Source organism: Rhinichthys klamathensis, unplaced genomic scaffold, assembly GCF_029890125.1.
Source record: "Rhinichthys klamathensis goyatoka isolate OS25496 unplaced genomic scaffold, OSU_Roscu_1.1 h1tg000295l_1, whole genome shotgun sequence".
NCBI classification, from domain to species: Eukaryota; Metazoa; Chordata; class Actinopteri; order Cypriniformes; family Leuciscidae; genus Rhinichthys; species Rhinichthys klamathensis.
In genome coordinates, this window is record NW_026606814.1 from 743754 (window position 1) to 760570 (window position 16817).

General features: G+C 38.3%; 1 protein-coding gene across 1 annotated transcript in view; it reads right to left on the reverse strand.

Moving 5' to 3' along the window:
- Positions 1 to 16817, reverse strand: part of ceacam1 (CEA cell adhesion molecule 1) — a 47447-nt gene that overhangs the window by 18035 nt on the left and 12595 nt on the right. Inside the window, exons 2-7 of the mRNA XM_056269982.1 lie at positions 15122 to 15445; positions 5515 to 5790; positions 5145 to 5399; positions 2124 to 2235; positions 596 to 636; positions 356 to 384 (exon numbers count right to left, since the gene is read on the reverse strand). Coding sequence (XP_056125957.1) covers positions 356 to 384; positions 596 to 636; positions 2124 to 2235; positions 5145 to 5399; positions 5515 to 5790; positions 15122 to 15445 — 1037 coding nt within the window. The remainder of the gene's footprint in view (positions 1 to 355; positions 385 to 595; positions 637 to 2123; positions 2236 to 5144; positions 5400 to 5514; positions 5791 to 15121; positions 15446 to 16817) is intronic.

Here is a 16817-nt window from a genome sequence, read left to right on the forward strand (position 1 = left end):
TCTTGTTGCTGATATGTAAATGGTGAAAAAGAAGTGTCATTATTAAACAGTGGTAATTATCATGATAATCAAAATGACTGAATATATGCCAATATCCACAGCTCATTGCAGTCATTTCTGAAAGCAATACACTCATCCTTCCTGTAAAAGCCATAAACTCTTTAATTACCTCTATGAGATAAAAGGGTCAAGAGACAGAAGAGGCAGAACAAGTGAATATCAGTTACTACACCACTGAAAAACACCTTTAAGTGTTTGTAATGTGCCATTTCACATCAGATTTAGTTTTAAATCAGGTATTCAGAAAATAAAAGGTAAAAATGGTTGTGATGAACAAAAATTGAAAGTCACTCACAGGCTCTTGTCTGCTTTGTGCTGCTGCTGCTGCTTAAAGAAAGAAACATTCAATAAGTTTCATACTGAGAGAAATGTGTTCTGAATCATAATTTTCTGAATCATCTGTAATATGAATAGATCATCTGAAATCTGTTATGGGATCGACAGTATCATGATCAATCTTGCTATAATTGGTGAAGTCAGTAGTGTTGCTTCAATCAGAACTTGTGTTGAAATTATGAATAATTAACAAACATACCTCCACTTGCTCGTCCATTTTTGAGAAGCGTTAGATTTGGGCTGTAGTGTAAAGAGAAATACATTTTGTTACAACTAGTTGTTTAGCTTTACTACATTTTTGTCTCACAAATAAGCAATTGTTTAAAATAAACAGTTGGTTTGCTAAAATCATTTTATTATCAGATAAATACAGGCCCGGTTTCAGAATTAAATCACTGAGGGTGCTTCTGAAATTAGTGAGGCTATACTCTAAAGTAATCATGTAATGTGTAAGAAACAGCTCCTACGTACCAACATAACAAAAATAGTGAGGTTCAGTGGGAGATTTACAAGTCAGTACTTTTATAAATAATTATACAACAGCATTTAAAAAATATTATGAGGCCATGTGTTACAGACTTTGTATAACAAATTAGTGTTTTATCAGTCAAAATACCAATACCAAAATTTCAGTAGTTGGTTACTAAACCAATACAATTACAGGATTCTCATTCGCTATCATGGGTTGCCGTGTAGTTAAATCCCAAGAAAGATGCGTGACGCAGAACAATCAAGAAATAGACACTTTTAATAAACACAAAGAGCGATAGCATACACAACTAACGTAACTTCAATTAGAGACAATGAACAGAGGAGAACTCAAGGCTTAAATACACAAAGAAAGATCATCAACAGAACAGGGAACAGGTGGACTAATCTGAAACCATGACAACTAATGAATGATTCGAAAACAGGCATATACAGACCATGAAAAATTAAGGTACATTTACACGACAACGGTGTACAAAAAAATGGAAAAGTTTTTCCTTTGTGTTTTTCACATACAGAGGACAACCTTGTCAAAATGATCCCTGTTCACAGGCCATCTTGATAAAAAAAATGCTGTATTCTGCTGCCAGGTCAGTAGTTGGCGATATCACTTTGTAAAGAAACACTATGCACTAATAGACTGAACATGTATATGCATGTGCATCACATTTTTGTAGTTTACACAGAAACGATAACGGTATAGTTTTAAAAAACGGGCATTTTGAAGCCCAAGTTCGTATTTTCAGGACCCCAAAACGCTGTTGTCGTGTAAATGAACAACAAATAACGCATGAAAGTACCCGGCTGTGTTCTTAATATCAAGGATGCAACAATTAGAAATACCAGGAGTCATTGCAGGCGGACAACGTGTAGAAGCCTGAAAACTTTAAACTTCTCTTCTCACTCAAGCAATGTTTTAATAGGTTATGCCATCTGTGATGTTATGTGATATTTATTGTGCTTTGGACAATGATTTCCTGCAACTTGTAATATGCTGGTATGGTCAGTTGAGCAACAAGATCACAGCACTTCTCAGTTCTCACAAAGATGCATTCTGTGTCCTTCTGAGTTTTTAATATGCTATTATAATAGTTTTAACTGAGGGTGCTCTTACGTTTAATTAAGGGTGCTTAGCACCCACTACCACCCCTGTACAACCGGACCTGCATAGATATTGACATATTTTAGGGAAATGCAATGTAATTGCACATAATTCAGAAACGGATTGTTTTACTCACATTTTCTTGTTTTTTATTAAATAGACAATCAGACCACAAATGCCTGCGACTGCCACTAAAACTCCAATGACAATCCCAACTATCGCTCCTGTTGTCAGTCCTCCTCCTCCTCCTGCTCCACCTACTAAGATAAAGATAAACAACAGATCATGTACTGCACAAAAAAATGACTGTAACTATGTACACGTTTTGTACCAAAATTTAAAAAAAAACAAAAAAAACAAGAGTAAGCATGCATTATGAAGGTATATGAAATGTACTGTCTAATGTCTTTCTAATGGGTCTATTTTATTTATTTTATGTAGAAGAATTTTTATGCAAATAATTGTAATTTAAAGGATAATTCCGGTATTTAACACTTTGAGTCTATTTTCTAGTTTGTTTTGGATGAACTAGAGTGGTGGACTTAGAAATGTTGACGATGGGTCCTGTCTCGACTTTTTGACTATTTTAGAATCGCCTCTTGAGTGCTTCAGAGTGGCTGTCTATGGGCATGCTCAAACATGTCCTTAAAACAACCCTTAACGTTCGTTTTCAAAACTATGCAACTCACCGAGTGGTTAGTGTTTGTTGATGATTAAAAACAAATATATCGGCGCAATGTATGCTTTCAATCCGTGTTATTTGCTATAGTGGAACTATTTTTTCAGATACCTCACAACCGCGTATAAACTTCCGCTCGATATTTGATTCTGAAGCGTTAGCACACTCCCGGGGCCGGTTGCACCAGCTGTGCGTAAGTTACAACTTAGCCTAGTTTTGACGTAAATGGGCACTAAGTTACAACTTACGCACTACTAAATACTTTTACGTTGCGCCATTAAACTTAGTTTAAACGTAACTGTACGTTCCTACTAAATATTTACGGCAGCCTCCGATCAGGAGTAACGGTTGGAATAAAATATCAGACAGACTGAACTGCATCAATAAGCTCTTCTTTTACCTGACAGACTTCAATTCTTTAGACATATATGATAATGCTGACATTTCACTCGCTTACATTTTAAGAGAGAGAACATTATGTAAAAAGATTCCTTTGTTAGCAGCTCTTTAACACGAACCCGTCCTAAACAGCGCTGCTGTGTGCATCGGTCCATGTTGTGCATGTCAAATATCAGTCATAATCAATAAACGTAATTTCTTGTTTTTTGTATGAATATTTATTTATTGATCCTTATTAATTTCATTTCAAATACAGTTTCTGAATGTTATTTATATATAAAAACACTTATGTTATTCATGATCAAGTAGTAGGGATGGGGCCGATCCGATCCAGTATCGGTATCGGGACCGATACCAGCGTAATTCACGTATCGGATTTTCCCGATCCAACCTGCGGAGATATCCGATATCCATGAGCCATGTCTGCGCTTTAACGTTGTCTGCTGAAACGACTCCAAAAGTGATTCCCGCGGCCCGCCGGCTAGTCTGCTAGCTGGCTGCAAACTGTGGAATGGATTTCCTGAACGGAGGCACGGCTCAATGAGACACAGAGACTCCCCCCCCCCTCCCTCAGGAAATCCATTCCGCAGTTTGCAGCCAGCTAACAGGATAGCATTGAGCTGCCAACATGTTCACTGTGTGGAAATCCTATGGTGGAAATACTTCACACTGGAAACACCACAGCAGAGCAAGACAGCAAAATGCAATGTTTGCAAAGCCGTATTAATTAAACCATTTGTCTGTGATGCATGTTTGCTATTCACAGTCCAGAAGAGAAAGAGAGAGATCTCTCACGCGGTGCCACAGCGCGCACAACACGACAGCCCATCAGCATGATCGGTGATTGTTGTAAAATGCAGTCTCACCTGTTGCTAAATTGCGGGATGCTTTTAATAATAAAAAGAGCTATTAAAAGCACAAAAATATGCGCAAGAGATGCTGTTCCCGCGGCGCGCGTTCCAAAACAGACCGCAACGAGACAAGCACATTATACTTTGGGCTTCATATGCGCGTCTAAATGATCAAATGTAGCCTACACAAAAATGTCAAAATGACCGGCTTGGAGATTCACTTAAACAGTTTATGTCTAAAATGGACGTAGTTATGGAAATAGTTGGGAGAAAATATGGTGCATCACATCAGTAGACTATTAGATCTGCACTCGTTCTTAAAGGGGAAGCAGTCTAATAAACATGCTGACGATTGCTCCATTACTGAGAATCAAACAACAAAAGGCAAAGAGAAAATCACTCACAGCTCTTGAATGAATAACTTTAGCTTTAATAAGCATAACTCTATCTATGATAAACTTTGCAGTGCTGTTTTACTTTTGATTACTTTATTATAATTCTTTTTAGACCATACCTGAAAAATGTTAGTAGACCTTCCTGAAATTAAAGCACTGTGTAGGCCTGTATAATGTGTATCTTTGTTTAATTTTCTATCTTTTGTTTATCTATTGTTTAATATATATATATATACACACACATATATTGACATACATGCATACATACGTACATATCATACTTGCCTGTAGAGAGGAGTTTATTTCAGCATCATATAAAATCAACAATAATGATAATAATATTTTCATTATTGAATGAAAATGAATAACTTTACATCTGAGGCGTTTAAAGACTCTATTTATCCATTATTTATTTCTAAAGAAACACGACAATGTATAAAGGGCTCCATTACCTTCTATGTTACATTATGGCCCCGTAGAAACAGTTTTTGTAAAAATAGGCTAACGATTGCATCATAACCACTCGACTCTCTGTCGCGCTGTACAGAAATTACCGTACAGACAGGAGGAGAAGCTCGCAGGCAATCGGGGGGACGTCCCGTCAAGGGAGAAGCCCATAGATAATGAGGGTGGTCGAATCGTAAATCGAGTTTTTTTTTTTTTTTTTAAAAATCGCAGATCGCAAGGAAAAAAATCGCCCAGCTCCAAAAAAAGTACCTATTATTATTTTTTAAACATACATTTTTTCAAAATATAACAGGTATATTGTATGTAAATTAAGATCAAAACAATGGTTATTAAAAAGTGACAACACATTTCAGGTTACTTTTTACCTTTAACTAGTAAAGCATGTCTTTGTAAAGCACTTCTCTTTGTGACACTATTCCAGGCAGTGCATTCGTAATCTCCACTGTGTGTGTGGTCAGTCTTCTCTATGGTGAAAGTGTCTGTGGTCACACTGGTGTCTGTTCCATTAATCTTCCAGCTGAAGGAGGCAGAAGGTACAGAATTTGCAGAGCAAGACAGAGACACAGAGACCCCTAAATCCACCACATCCAGACCCTTAATAGAAACATCTTCTGGTCCATCTAGAACAAACACAAGAGACTTACTGTCAGAGGGACAAACTGAGCACTGAAGTATGTCCATATTTCATCAGGTTTGAGCTCAAATCATCTTGATCTTTAAATGTTTAACACTCACAGTTGATGATCAGGGGGAGTTTTGCCGTCCCAGAGCTGACAGGGTTTCTATAAGTACACTGATATTCCCCACTGTCTGATCTCTGCACTGGACTGATGGACACTGATGTGTTATCAGGTGAGAAGATGATGCGGTTGCTAGGAGACAGAGGACTGTTATCTTTCATCCACTGCACAGAGGTGATGTTGCCAGTTCCCTCAGAGGTGATGCTAGCAGATGAGTTTCCCTCTATTAATAATTCTTCTGGACCAATAAGCCTGACATTAGATATTTTTGCTGTGTGAGAGAGAAAGAACAAATACAGTACAGTCAATCTAAAATTAGTCTTTTACATTTAGAACCCACTAAACATTTGTAAAAATGGCAAAAGAGTTTGTTCTTCTACATTGTTCATATTTTCATGAATTACTGGTTTCTATAGTAGTCAGTTGCATAACAAACTGGCATAATGTTTCCATCCCATTCCCTACACCGACACCCTACATGTAGAATCTTTGGAAATTATTAATACAATTTACAGTTAAAAGTGCACTCCTATATATTATTATGAAGTCTGAATACTTTTTGTTAATGACTGCAAATAACTGTGATGTGGCAGCACTCACTGTAATGTAGAATTGCTATAATTATTTACAGCTTGCTTTTTGTTTTATTTAGTCACTTTTACTTGTTTAGTTATGTTAACAGTTGTTTGGTCTATAAATGTTTGTTTATATTAACCATTTAATTCTGTATACTGAACGTTAATTTTGGGTGATTCTCCTTTGTCAATAAGTTTTTCACATCTCATAGAAACTTTAGTGTGTAGAACTCCACGCAGCTCCCGTACAGACATTCTCTGGTACAACTCTCCATTGGAAATTAATGACTTCCGGTGTGGTGAAGTATTGGGTTTGACTGAAGTGTTGAGTCCGAGCTAAGGACCCCATTAGTATGCCAGTTGTACGCCTGATCTAAATCTGTTCTCGCTGTTAATAAACACAACTTAACACTATTACATGGTTCTTTTAATAACAAAATTTGTACATCATATTGATTATGATCATGATTATGACATATGATTATTGCGATAAAAATAATGACATAATTGTGATTGCATTTCGAATCACTGTGAATACAGTAAGGCAGTATAAGCTCAGGTAAACCTCAGCTAGCACAATCATCCGATAGCTGTATGCTATGCTACTATGTAAGCTAACTAAAAAAACACTAAGAACGAGAAATGTTTAAATTAACAATCTTCGGTTATACAGTCATGGTCAGAATTAATGGCACCCCTGGTAAATATGACCAAAACTGGCTGTAAAAAATAAATCTGCATTGTTTATCCTTTTGAGCTTTCATTCAAAAAATTTGCAAAATTCTAACCTTTCATTGAAGTAAAAGAATTGAAAGTGGGGGCGAAATCACATGAAATAAATGTTTTTCTCCAAAACACGTTGGCCACAATTATTGGCACCCCTACATTTTTTTACCAGTAAAATATCTCTGAAGTATATTCCCATTAATATTTACCTTTTTTAGCACACCAGGGTGACTAGGAACATGAAATTGTCCAGCCATGACTTCGTGTTTCACAGGAGTTTGAATTTGAGGAAACACAAATGCCAAATCCCCTTATTCATTCATCACAATGAGTAAAACCAAAGAATATAGTTCTGATGTCCATTAAAAAATTGTTGACCATTACAAAATAGAAAGTGGATGTAAGAAAATAGCTAAATAATTGAAAATCCCCATTTTGACCATCAGGGCAATAATTAAGAAGTTCAAATGAACTAAAGATGTTACGAATCTGCCAGGAAGAGGACGTGTGTCTATATTGCCTTAATGGACGGTGAGGATGAAAGTTTGAGTGGCCAAAGACTCTTCAAGGATCACAGATGGAGAATTGCAGAGATTAGTTGAGTCTTGGGGGTCAGAAAGCCACAAAAAAAAAAAAAAAAATCAAACAACCCCTACATCAAGACATGTTGTTTAGGAGGGTTTCAAGAAAAATCTTCCTCGCTCATCCAAAAACAAACTCCAGCATATTCAGTTGTCAGACATAACTGGAACTTCAAATGGCACAGGTTTCTGTGGTCAGATGAAACTAAAAAAAGAGCTTTTTGGCAGCAAACACGCTAGATGGGTTTGGTTCACACAAGGATAAAAAGTACCCCATGTGTACAATTTAATATATCGTTGAATCTTTAATGTTGTGGGCATATTTTTCTGCTGGAGGTCCTGGACTTCTTGTTCAGATACATGGCATCGTGGATTCTATCAAATATCAACAGATAAAAAATCAAAACCTGACGCCTTCTGCTAGAAATCTTATAATGGGCCGTGGTTGGATCTTCCATCAGGACAAACATCCAAAACAAACATCAAAATCAACACAAAAATTTGTTACGAAGCACAAAATGAAACTTCTGCCATGACCGTCCCAGTTCCCTGACCTGATGAGTGGAGTGAACTGGAGAGAAGAAGCACCAACATGGATCTGGGAATCTGTAGGATCTGGAGACATTCTGTATGGAGGAATGGTCTCTGATCTCAAGTCAGTTGTTCTCCAAACTCATCAGGCATTATAGGAGAAGACTCAGAGCTGGTATCTTGTCAAAAGGAGATTGCAAAAAGTATTTCACGAGTTTACATGTTAATGAAATCTGATGTAATATAATAATGCGTATTTGGCTTGCTGTCCGGGGGGAGGGCTCCGAGCTCAGAATTCGGCCCGACCCCAGAGTACTCCCCCCTAACCTTAGAGGTCATAGGTATCTATGAGCGGACCCCGCCGAATGTGGGGTGAAGGGGTGGTGGAGGGATGCTGAGAAAGAAGTCATGAGACAGGAGGTAAGGGAAGGCTTTATTTATACTGGCTTCTTCTTGTACTGATTGGATGATTACCTGAACATGCTCCTCCCGAACTTTGTTACATAAAACTTCATTTAATTAAAAGGTGCCAATAATTGTGGCCAACGTGTTTTGGAGAAAAACATTTATTTCATAATGTGATTTCCCCCACACTTTCAATTCTTTTACTTCAATGAAAGGTTTGAATTTTGCCAATTTTTTTAATGAAGGATCAAAAGGATAAACAATGCAGATTTATTTTTTACAGCCAGTTTGATCATATTTACCAGGGGTGCCATCAATTCTGACCATGACTGTATACTAGTGTATGAAACATATAAGTTAAGAAACATGAATGACTCGTTATTACGTAGTTCAAACGTCTTCTATAATAAAGTGCTTTTCTCTGATTTGTAACCAGGCACTAAAGCGATTACCCATAAAACATGCTTTGAACCAATCGGATTCAATACTTCACCACACCGGTCCAACGGCTCTCATTTGTCGTGTGCAGTGGAAAGCCGAACGACACTGCACACGACAAAACCACAGCTGTTGGATCGAAAGTCATTCATAATATTTGAATATAGAAATATTTGAACTTAGCCAATGAGAGCGAGCAAGTTTCACCAACCAGATGTTGCGTGCTTCTCTGGCTGAAACTTGATTAAAAATTATTTTAAACAAACCATTTGTTGATTAAAATAGTACGAGAACAAACAATACAAGTGCTAGTTATTGAAAATAATGCATCAATGTTTTTAATTTTCAAAGTAGTCAGGTCACTGTTCTTTTCACATACTGCACGACTAACTTAAATGGGGTAGCATTCAGTCGCTGCTGTACAGCTAACACACGACGTAACAGTTACGTAATGTATTCGTACTTTTTGGTCACGTCATGACTTTACTAATTGACACCGTAACTACAACGTTGCATGCTCGTAATTTCATTACCATCATATTACCAACCCACAACGTCGTCAGTGCGTCCTCTTAAGGTTATAATAGTCGGGGAGCCAAAGTCTCAAAAATGCAGTAGCACCTCATTGCAGTACACGAGATCCAGGGGGCGGAGTTGGATCCAGATCTAAGGGGTGGAGATGGGTAGGATTAGGGGTGGGCTTTAGCTCCAAAACTCTGGAATAGCCTTCCCGATACGGTCCGATGCTCTGACTCGCTGACACAGTTTAAAACTAGACTAAAGACGTGTCTCTTTAGTCAAGCATTCACATAATGCTTACCTTTTAGTCCTCTGCTATGCCATACGGAACCGTTTGCCACTGAAACTGCTTAACGCACCAGTGGGGCTCGACAGCCTTATAGACAAACGGGTCGGTCCGTATGGTTGCGGTTGGGTTGCGGAGAGTTTGGGTTACGGAGAGTTGTGAGATTATGGTTTTCTAACACCTACTCCCGTGTAATGGAAATCATTATGAACATCAGCTATGCTAATTATTTCCCATCTGCCTTTCTGCTGTTATCTCGGGACGCTTGTCCCGAGAAAAATGGCGTTCGTAGGCTCCAGTTTGGTATCCTGCCTCTCACGGGGATTTCGGATGCCTCAACGCCTGTGATGAGAAGACCAACGCCTGTGAAGAGACGACTCAACGCCTGCGAAGAGACGACTCAACGCCGGCGATATGTTATCCCCTAAATATTACATGATTAACTAAATGTATTTTTTCCAGGTACTCTCTGATATGGACTTACTGTAAAGCTTCTTTAAAACCCGATGATTGTTAGCCAGAGGAGAACTGGCCCCTGACTAGCCTGGGTTCTCCCAAGGTTTTTTTCTCCATCCAATCTGATGGAGTTTTGGTTCCTTGCCACTGTCGCCTTGCTTTTGGCTTGCTTAGTTGGGGATATTTAATATTCAACAATATTATTGAACTGTGTTGTACTACTTTCATGTTATCACTGTGAAGCTGCTTTGATGCAATCTGTATTGTGAAAAGCGCTATATAAATAAATGTGACTTGACTTGACTTGACTTAGGGATCAAGGGGTGGAGATGGGTAGGATTAGGGGTGGGGTTAGGGATCAGGGGGTGGAGATGGGTAGGATTAGGGGTGGGGTTAGGGATCAGGGGGCGGAGATGGGTAGGATTAGGGGTGGGGTTAGGGATCAGGGGGCGGAGATGGGTAGGTTTAGGTATATGTAAGGTGGGAGGAGTTGGATCTGGATCCAACTCCTCCCCCTGGATTTCGTGTTCTGCAGTGAGGACCATCTCCAAAAATGGGTTGAACCTGACATGGTCTGCCATACTTTTTATTTGTGTTTTTTTCTGTTAACTTTGATCCTAAGAACGAATAATTTGAGGGTCTGCTCTGCCGGAAATATCGCGGAAAAAAATTGTGGCCATTTTAGTGTATGCACCCTTTATTTATTAAAAGAAAAATGTGACAAATGTGATTTTTTTCCTCAAATCCTTAGTGGGTTGGGTAGGCTGTCAATAAATGCATTCCATATACACAGAACACATGTGCTAACACGTGACGTTTTCTCACTTTTTTTGAATATTTTCATCTTTACTTCATTGGCAATCAACTATTCCTCTAAGTTATGACATCAGTCAATATGCCATTATTTTCACCAAACACTATACTCATTCAACAGAAAAAAATATAAAAATCCAACCAAAATCAGTGGATCTGTGATGATTTCACTACTAGTTGGCGATCAACAGGCTCAGAACTTCAATAGAATTTTAGACTACTCTCAAAATTCTTAAAAACATGCTGGATATTTAGCATCATGGCACACTTACACACACACACACACACATGATCTTAGTAATTTGAATGAGTTTGGAACAACCAACCAACGGTTACCAACGGACTTCGAAGCTGCTTATTATTGTCTGTGGTAAGTGACAGTGACTTTAGAAGTGAATACCGGTAGGTCTGCTCCAGCGTTTTGTGAAAAGAATGGTAATATGGATATTGTAATGGTAATTAACTGAAAGGACCACGCCAGTCTTCAAACAAGTATATTTCTGATGATTCCTCATCCCAAATGTATCCCTTTAGCAGCAGCATTCATTCTCTACTAGTTTACTTAGCTAGCTTTAGCCGTTTTAGCTCATTTCGGTGGTTTCTTTAAACGGCCATAACTCCTCACAGGAATGGGGTAGAGACTTACTCTTTTTTTAATGCTCGGAATATTATGCTCTACGAGAGGTATGTGTCCTCTATGTCCATTTTGCTTCAACCGGAAGTTGAGAAAATGCGAAAACTTCAACTGGACTTGCTAGGTAAAGAAATAGTTATGAGAATAAATGCTGCTACAGGGATACGTTTGGAGCAAGGAATCATTGGAAATCCACTTGTATGAAGGCTGGTGTGGTCCTTGAAGTTTTTTTCATGTCAGACAGATAGTAGGCTAGTAAGGCTAACTAAAGGTTACACTAAACGTTAGCAATTAGCTACATGGCCAGTTGTTACGTTCAGGTTTAGAAACATTTTCGGGTCGCGTTTCTGTAGTCCGAATGAGACATAAGAAAACTACAAATTTGACTTGCTTTACGGCAAGCGTTACAATTGCCGATAGGTGGAGCGTACTCAACAGTAGACTACAACTACATGTAAGATACCTAGCAGCCGGGTAGCTTTTGAATTGTCATCATGATTCCAAAGCCGGTGCTGGATAAACAGAGTGCATGTATGTGCGTGCGAGTGCAACAGTAGGATGAATTATTTACGACCGCAGTAATGGACAATTCCGCTTCCAACCTGTAGGGCAACTGCAGAGGAAAAGTTACTTGGTGTTGCTTTAAAATAAGTGCAAGTGAGGGGAGAGTGCATTCTGCGAGAGTGAGGGCAGGGCGTTGATTTCGCGGCTTTACTTCCTGCTCACTACTGCGCAGGTCTGGTCCCGAGATCGCTACTGTGCAGACTTAAGTCCCAAGATGTCAGCGCCATATCGGGACACTGGTGGCTTCAGTTCTCACCAATGGACTGAAGTAATTGAGATAGTTAGCTATTTTTCTAAATTCTCAGGTATAAAGGTCAATATTGGCAAATGTGAAATTATTACCAATACACGAATGCCCTCTTAAAATTGCATATCATATTCCAATCAAGTCGACTGGCATATATTTAGGCAAAAACATTTCTAAGGATGAAGTCATGATGGAAAAGCAAACTGTCTGAAATAGATGGAATGAATGCAAAGGCAGGCTTGATGCATGGATGCAAAGGGATTTGTCTATCTTTGGAAGGATTTATTTAACTAAAATGAAAACTCTCTCTAGGTGTATCTATCCTGCATCTTGTCTCTCTATTTCTAATAGAGCTATTAAGACCATTAATCAAATTAATTTCAATTATATATGGAGAAAACATGTGCACTATATAAAGAGGGCACAATTTAAACAAGATAATGAAATAATATTTTTTTTTTTTTTTTTTTTTTTTATTTAACTGATATGTGCCTTGTTTAATACTAATTTACCTGTATTTACCAATGCCATTGTAGATATATTCTGTTTTTGTTCTGTTCTTGGTGTTCAATAATTTTTTTTTTTTTAAGTTCTCACCAATGGAAGAGAGCGAAGGGGCGTCGTCCATCTTTTTTTACAGTCTATGACAAATATAAGCAACACGGTACAACAACGGTTCATGTGCTCATTATCCCCAAATTATAACCAGAAATGGATAAATATTAAGCCATCTGTTTAAAACAAATAAAGAACCAATGTAGAAGATGGGTAGCTATTATGCGTAAACAGAAACTCGAGCAGCAGTAGGCTATACTAACGTTAACTATTCCGATTTTAAAGGTCCCGTTCTTCATGTTTTTTTTAAGCTTTGATTGTGTTTATAGTGTGCAATATAACATGTGTTCATGTTTCGCGTGTAAAAATCACAGTATTTTCACAGAATTTACTTATCTGTATACCGCTGTTTTCACTGTCCAAAAAACGGCCTGATGACTTCCTTGTTCTAAAGTCCCTCCCTTAGAAATACGTAACGAGTTCTGATTGTGCCAGCGGTTCCTGTGTTGTGATTCGACAGCAGCATATCGCACGTTGCCCGGAAAGGTCACGCCTCTTACCATAAATTGGAGATGCATGTGCAGCTGAAGTGCTTCTTCTCCGTGGGAGCGCAACAAGACCACGCCCCCTTTTTGTGTATTCCTGTGGGCGGAGATTAGTCAAAAAACTGTTCTAGTTACGTCATTAAAAAAGGAAGTAGAGAGATGTAGTCCAAACCGGCCGTTCGCTGTATGCTTTGAAAGGGGACTTCTGTTAAATAAAATATCTTGCTAGGCATTGAACTTTGAGCTTTATAATTTTACAGGTATTATTTATGCTCTAACAGCAACATTACAAACTAATTAAAGTTTGAAAAATGAAATCGAGAAGAACGGGACCTTTAAGCTTGCGTATAAACGTGCACATCAACCCCAATCACATGTTTAGCGTTCATGTACTATTCAGAGTCATCAATCGGAATGAATTCAGTCCGATTGAAACAAAAGTTATGCATGTAATAAGCATCCCTAAACCAACCATCTAAAAGAGAAAACCGTTGCACAAATTTAAAATCGAGAACAGTCACATACAGTATTTGCCCAGAAATAATGGTAAATAAGCCTTAAGCCTTTAGCAGAACCATTTTTCCAGACTTTGTGTTATGCTACCGCCTTTGTTCACAACATGCTGCTTGAGTATCGGTTGAGGCATTTTTCGCTGCTAGACCTTCTGCTGGTGATGCTGATCGATGTCTCTGTCTTTTCTTCATTTCGAAGAAACAGGCTACACTGTGACCTGACCCAATCGCAATTCTTTATATGCATATTTTATATTTTCTCTGTATATATTTTATCATTAACTGTTCATTTTATATCTGCATCTCTTCCAGCAAAATAATATATGTATACAAAATATGAAAACTATTTTAAAGGTTTAGTCATTCTCTTAATCATTTGGTGCCCCCCTATTGGCTGGTGCCCCAGGGCACTCGCCCAATCCCGTCTATTGATAATCCGGCCCTGCGGAGATGGTCCTCACTGCAGAACACGAAATCCAGGGGGAGGAGTTGGATCCGGATCCAACTCCTCCCATCTTACATATACCTAAACCTACCTATTTCCACCCCCTGATCCCTAACCCCACCCCTAATCCTACACATCTCCACCCCCTGATCCCTAACCCCACCCCTAATCCTACACATCTCCACCCCCTGATCCCTAACCCCACCCCTAATCCTATCTCCACCCCTTAGATCTGGATACAACTCCGCCCCCTGGATCTCGTGTACTGCAATGAGGTGCTACTAGCCCTGCGACCTGTAGTACACTGCACGACAAACACACGACAAGGTGAAAAACGGCCCGAGTCGCACGAGTCAGAATTCGGCTCAAAATCGGACAAAAATCGCACAGTGTATACCCGATCAGGAGTCGTAAAAATCATGTTTGACAACCAACGATTGGGAGCAGTAAAATAATCGTAATGACACCACACAATTGAGGATTTTTTGGACAAAAAGTCGTTTGAGACAAGCCTCGAATCAGCCTCGAATCAAGCCTCGAATTTCATATCTGAAATATTTAAAAAACCTCATTAGTAGCCTTCTTCTGTTAGCCACTTAAACTGTTCTAATGCCATTTTCAAACATCCATGGTTTACTGTATATTAAATGTTTCTTTTTAAATCTTTCACATATTAGCTAAACACCTCCGTATCATCTCCTTATAATAATCTTTTAGGCCTAGCCTAATTTATTATCAAACGCTGAACCAGGTTTTAGTAACACACTCACCGAACACTTGTAGTGAAGTTTCTTCTGTAAATTGATCTCCAGCAGTAAGTGTTACTCTGAGTTCGTATGTTCCAGAATCATCCAGTGTCAGATTCTTCAGCTCCAGAGCGAGAGTGCTGATGTCCACACGGGCTCTGCCTTCATATGCGGGGTTTACTGTAGTTACACCAGATGCTACTGTAATTATAAGAGTTGAAGTAAAATGCCATTGAGTTATAAGAATGGATGTGGAGGGGGGTGGGTTATTAGGGGCGAGCTTCACGCTTTCTCCCACTGCTCCATTAGCCGGATCAGGAAACTGCTGATCTTGACCGAAATATGGTCCTACGGGGGGAGAAAAACAATTTCACTAAAAAGCAGACTTACATGTTTCTGCAGTTAAACTACAACAGTGTCGTTATTTTATACAGAAATTCAACACAGCATAATTTGCATAATTCATTTCTAAAAGAGCATAAAACAGCATAATTATTTTCTAAAAAAGTCTCACTAAAACACGACAACATCCACAGCGTCCAGTATAAACGACGAGAAACCATCATGATCGAGCTCTCATCTGCCAGGAGCTGCAGCTCGAATCATCTGAACTATTTACATCGGTTTTCAGTTAATGATAAACTGCTGTTATATAGAGTGCAGAACTCACTGCGCCACCTAGCGCTGTATATTAACACATTCATATCTAGATTTGATCGTGGAAATTATCTCTCTCTCCAATCACTTAACCTCTTAATTAACAAGCATTCAACCAAAAGACATGTTTTAGTATTACTGATTCAATCTTTATGCATTGGGTAGACTGTGTGGTAATGTTGTTTAGGGCGGGAATATAACTTGTTTGTATTTTTCACTACATTAGGCTATAGGCTACTCAGACACAAAAGCCTACAATTCAGAGCCTCATAAACGGTCAAAACTCAAAACCGAACATATTGATTACTGATCAATCTGTTCGGTTTAGCAGTCAGGACTCAGGAAGGGTCAGCAGTGTAGGGGAGAGTGGGGCACAACCTTACAATTGTTGACTTTCTCAGTTTGTGTAAATCCACTTGGGGTTCAGAGAATTGATTTATTCCCACATTAATTTCCCACATGTCTATACAATTATGTGGTTTTGTTTTATTAATACAGTGTATACTTTTTTCTTTTCATATTGTGGGGCATGTTGTAACATGTGAGGGGCATATTGTAACATGACCATATGACAGATTAAAATGTTATCTGATCTAATAAAAAAATATACAAGACAAAAATTATTTTTTCAATAAAATACAATTATTAACTTTTTTCTATGTATTTTTTAATAATTAAAAATAAACTGATTTTTGAGTTAGACAACAAACAAACTACAAAACACTGCTTTGCAGCACAGTTCAAAACATAATAATTAATCATTTCTGAACATTAACTCTTAGTCTTTAGTCACCTTTTTCTCATGGTTTCTCGATAGAATTCATGAAAGTATAGAATAGAATAGAATAGAATAGCATACAGTAGTTATAATAGGGGCTCGCTCATTGTAATGCAGTGTTACATGATCCACCTGCTCAATAGGATTTAAACCCGGCTAGTGTCTGCGGTTTAGATCAGCATGAACCCTGTAAGACCTGTGGTTCTAAAATTACAACATCACTTTTAGCTCTTCCAAAAACACATCTGCAAGTTTTTTTTTTTTTTTTTTTTTTTTTTAAAACCA